The sequence below is a fragment of the Helobdella robusta genome (genome assembly GCF_000326865.2).
Source record: "Helobdella robusta unplaced genomic scaffold HELROscaffold_47, whole genome shotgun sequence".
Taxonomy (NCBI): domain Eukaryota; kingdom Metazoa; phylum Annelida; class Clitellata; order Rhynchobdellida; family Glossiphoniidae; genus Helobdella; species Helobdella robusta.
This window is the reverse complement of record NW_008705176.1, coordinates 1,385,505-1,389,716: the sequence shown is the minus strand read 5'-3', so window position 1 is coordinate 1,389,716 and position 4,212 is coordinate 1,385,505. Positions and strand designations below refer to the sequence as shown.

The 4,212-nt window shown below is 34.1% G+C and overlaps 1 protein-coding gene across 1 annotated transcript in view; it reads left to right on the top strand.

Annotated features, from left to right (window-relative positions):
- The window catches only part of HELRODRAFT_85683 (hypothetical protein), a gene marked incomplete at both ends in the record, with an annotated part of 20,075 nt that overhangs the window by 14,689 nt on the left and 1,174 nt on the right, over nucleotides 1–4,212 (top strand). Inside the window, 5 exons of the mRNA XM_009026382.1 lie at nucleotides 1,812–1,960; nucleotides 2,537–2,592; nucleotides 2,939–3,095; nucleotides 3,485–3,761; nucleotides 3,965–4,077. Coding sequence (XP_009024630.1) covers nucleotides 1,812–1,960; nucleotides 2,537–2,592; nucleotides 2,939–3,095; nucleotides 3,485–3,761; nucleotides 3,965–4,077 — 752 coding nt within the window. The remainder of the gene's footprint in view (nucleotides 1–1,811; nucleotides 1,961–2,536; nucleotides 2,593–2,938; nucleotides 3,096–3,484; nucleotides 3,762–3,964; nucleotides 4,078–4,212) is intronic.

Sequence of the window (4,212 nt, the reverse complement as noted above, 5' to 3'; positions counted from 1 at the left end):
AGATGATGATGATATGATTATGATGATGATGATGGTGATGATGATGATGGTGATGACGATAGCGATAAATGGAAAAGACAAAAAAATAATTCGTGCACAATCGCAAGGAGGATGATGATGATGGATGGACGGTAGAGGATTTGGACAAAAAATGTATGAAAGATTGAATGAATGAATAGATGAATGATTGAACGTAGAAATAAACGAACAAAGAAATGGACGAATGCTTGTATGTGAATGAATGAACGAACGAACGAACGAACGAATGAACGAACGAACGAATGAATGGATAAACGAACGAACGAACGATGGAATGAATGAAAAAATTAATGAATAAATGGAAGAAGGCATATGCAAATAAAATAATGCAAAACTGAATGAATGTATGAATGAATAAAAAAAGGAATAAAAACGTTTGAATGAATGAGCCTGGAACATACAAATGGACAAGCAATAAAATGAATAAACCAATGAATGAATGAATGGATGAAGAGACAAACAAACGAATGAATGAAGATAAAAAAATGAAAAAAATTTTTGTGAAACAATAAAAATATAAATAAAAACTGGCTTTAACATATAAACGCCATAAACCATGTGCACGCACTCAACCCACTATAAACATTGTTAAACAAACAAAAAATAGAAAAATAGATAATCTCATGCATACACACACACACACACGCACGTACACACACACACACACACTCACCACACAAACACACACACACAAATGTACATACAAACAAATGTGCTTACATACACACATACATACACATCACAATTAATAGATAGAAGATTGAACCTACAAATAAGCAAATAAGAAAATAAAAGAATGAACCTAACCTTACATACATACATGATCACACACAAACATGTATACACACACACACACACACACACACACAAACATATACATTGATTTATTAGTAAATATTTCTCCATGGGCTTTTTTACTCATCTAAAAATAGGCATACATACGCCACATAAAATAGTTCCAACAGCGCGCAATAATACATATTTCTGCGGTTTAACCAATCCGGTCAACGGTCATTTTGTGGAGTTTATATCATTGGCTGGGAGAATGGATTTGCCCTTAGTGTGTTTGTATGTGTGCGTGTGTGTCTGAGTGTGCGTGTGTACGTGTATGTAGTTTTTGTTGGTTTTGTTTCGTTTGCTTTTGTGGTTTTGGTTTTTTGATTCATGTTTTAGTATTGTATTTTTTCATGTTTGTTTGTATATATGTGTATTTTAATATATAAGTTTGTATAATTTTGTGTTCATGTTTTATGTTATATTCATGTTTTAGTATTGTATTTAGTTTGTTTTTTTGTATGTATGTATGTTTGTCTGTGTATTTTTATATATAAATTTGTATATTTTTGTATATGTTTGTATATTTTTGTATATTCGTGGTGAGCGATTTCTCATTTTGCATGGTTGAAAAAATTTATACTGAGAAATATTGGCTTGGCATTTGCAATGCCAGGTTCAGAGCTTTTTTTTTCATTTCATACGTATCGATACGATACGATAACACTCGATTCGATACTATTCGATACATTACATTACGGTATCTTGCTTTTTGTACATGGGTCAGTATACTGAATCTCTGATCCTATGTGCTTCTCTATGACTTAATAACAATAATAATAATAGCAATAATAATAATAATAATAACGATAATAATAATATTAATAATAATAATAACGATGATAATAATAATAATAACGATAATAATATTAATAATATTAATAATAACGATAATAATAATAATAAAAACCACCACACCACCACAAACCCACCCACAGATTGGGCGCGCGTTAAGATGTCCCGCCTCCAAGTTCATCACCCACACGTTCTCCCACATCTGCTTCCTCGTACTCCTGGCGGCAGCCACCTTCCGACTCGACAACCAAACCTACCCCATGACCTTTAACCTCACGAATGACCTTTTTGCGTTCCACCCCAACTTCACTAAGAACCCTTTTTACACTAATTATTCTAAGGGACTGTTTTATCATAATATTACAAATGGACGGTTTTATTTTAACTTTAATAGCAATTATACTATTTCTAGTGGTGGTGGTAGTGGTAGTAGTGGTAATAGTAGTAGTAGTAGTAATAGTAGTAGTAGTAGTAGTAGCAGTAGTAGCAGTAGTAGTAGTGGTAGTAGTAGTAGTAGTAGTAATGGTAGTAGTAATAGTAGCAGTAGTTATGCTATTTCTACTACTACTACTACAACTGCTTCTACTGCAAAAAATACTATTTATAGTAGTAGTAATAATGCTAGTACAAAAACCGATCTTCACAAGCTAGACAATATCGACATTAATATTAATTATAATAATAACAACAATAACATTAATAATAACAACAATAATAACATTAATAATAATAATAAAAATAACAACAATAATAATAATAATAACGACAATAATAACCATAATGATGAGCTAACAATCGAGGAGATGATGATATTAGTTGGAGAAGAGTATAGAGATAGGATGGAGAGGATGTTGATGGCAACTTTCAGGCCGGCCAACGTCCTGATGACTAACGTCCAAATATGCCTCATGTTTTGGATCTTTGGTAAGTGAGACGATGACGTCATAATGTGGATGACGATGATGACGTGTTGATGTATTTGTTGTTGATGTTGTAGATGTTGTTGATGATGACGATGTTTCTGATGTTAATGTTAATGATGATGATGATGGTGGTGATGAAGAGTGCGATTGTGGAGTAAAATTAATAGATGAAAATGTGACACACACACACACACATACATACACATACAAACAAACACACACGTACATACATAAATACACATACAAACACCACACACACATATTCAAACAGACACAAACAAACACACATACATACATACACACACGCATACAAAAAACACAATCATCCCAAAACACTCCCAACTCAGGCCTCTTATGGATGGAATGCAAGGCGATGTACAATTCTGGCTTACGAGTCTACCTACTCGATAGCTACAACATGATTGACTTCGTCGTCTTGTCGGTATATTTGAGCTCCTACGTGTTACGGTTTCTAGTCGATCACCGAATAAAAGCTGCCGACCGGTTCTACAACGGTATCGAGAAGGCTCGCTACGCCCTCTTGACTAGGAATGAAGCGCTATACAATGAGACAAAAAACGGAATTTTTTCCGACTCTAACCACCATAGTTACTTTATGAAAGCCTGTTAGTTTTTGGGCGGTTGTGATGACGATGATGGTGACGAGGGTGATGATAATGATGATGGTAATGATGGTGATGATAATAATGATGATGATAATGATGGTGATGATAATGATGATGGTGGTGGTGATAGTGATGGTGACTATTATGACTGAAAATTAATCAATCAAATACATTTATGAAGCGTAGATTTTGACAGTTCATATTTTGTTGGTAATTAATTGCAATTTTGAATCGCTGGTAAATATACAATTACATAAAAACAGACAGATTTCAAAACACACACACAAACACACACGCACATACACACACACACAAACACACACAAACACACACACACGCACGCACACACACGCACACAGCTCGTTTCGAATGGAAACCAAATGATCCCGAAATTGTATCAGACGTTCTATTCGCTGTAGCCAACGTGTTGAGTATTGCCAGGACAACCTACCTGATGCCAGCCTTCGAAGTTCTAGGCCCTCTCCAAATATCGCTCGGGCGAATGATTGGCGATATTACGAGATTTCTCGTTTTGTTTACTTTGGTTTGTTTGTTCTTTGTTTTTTGTTTCTTTGTTCTTTAGATTTTATTGCTTGTTTGTGCTGTTGTATATTTGTCTTTTGTCTGTTTGTGTTTTTAGAAATGTTTGTTTGTATGTATATATACAAACACAAGCGTTGTTATTTTTGACTTAAAACTTATTATTTCAAACATACAACACAAACATACAAACGAATATACAAACAGGTATTGTTTGCATTCATGGTAGGATTGCATAACCTATATTGGTACTACGGTTCACAGACCTACAAAAAAGAGGGCACAGAAAAACTGGTCCATACATCAGAGGCCTTTCAAGGGTAAATATAAAAACCTCTTTAACTCATCCATCCATCCATTTTTTCATTCATTCATTCATCCATCCATTTATCAATCCGTTCATCTTTTATTCTTTAATCTATCTACCCAGCCATCTATTCAGCTAATCATCTATA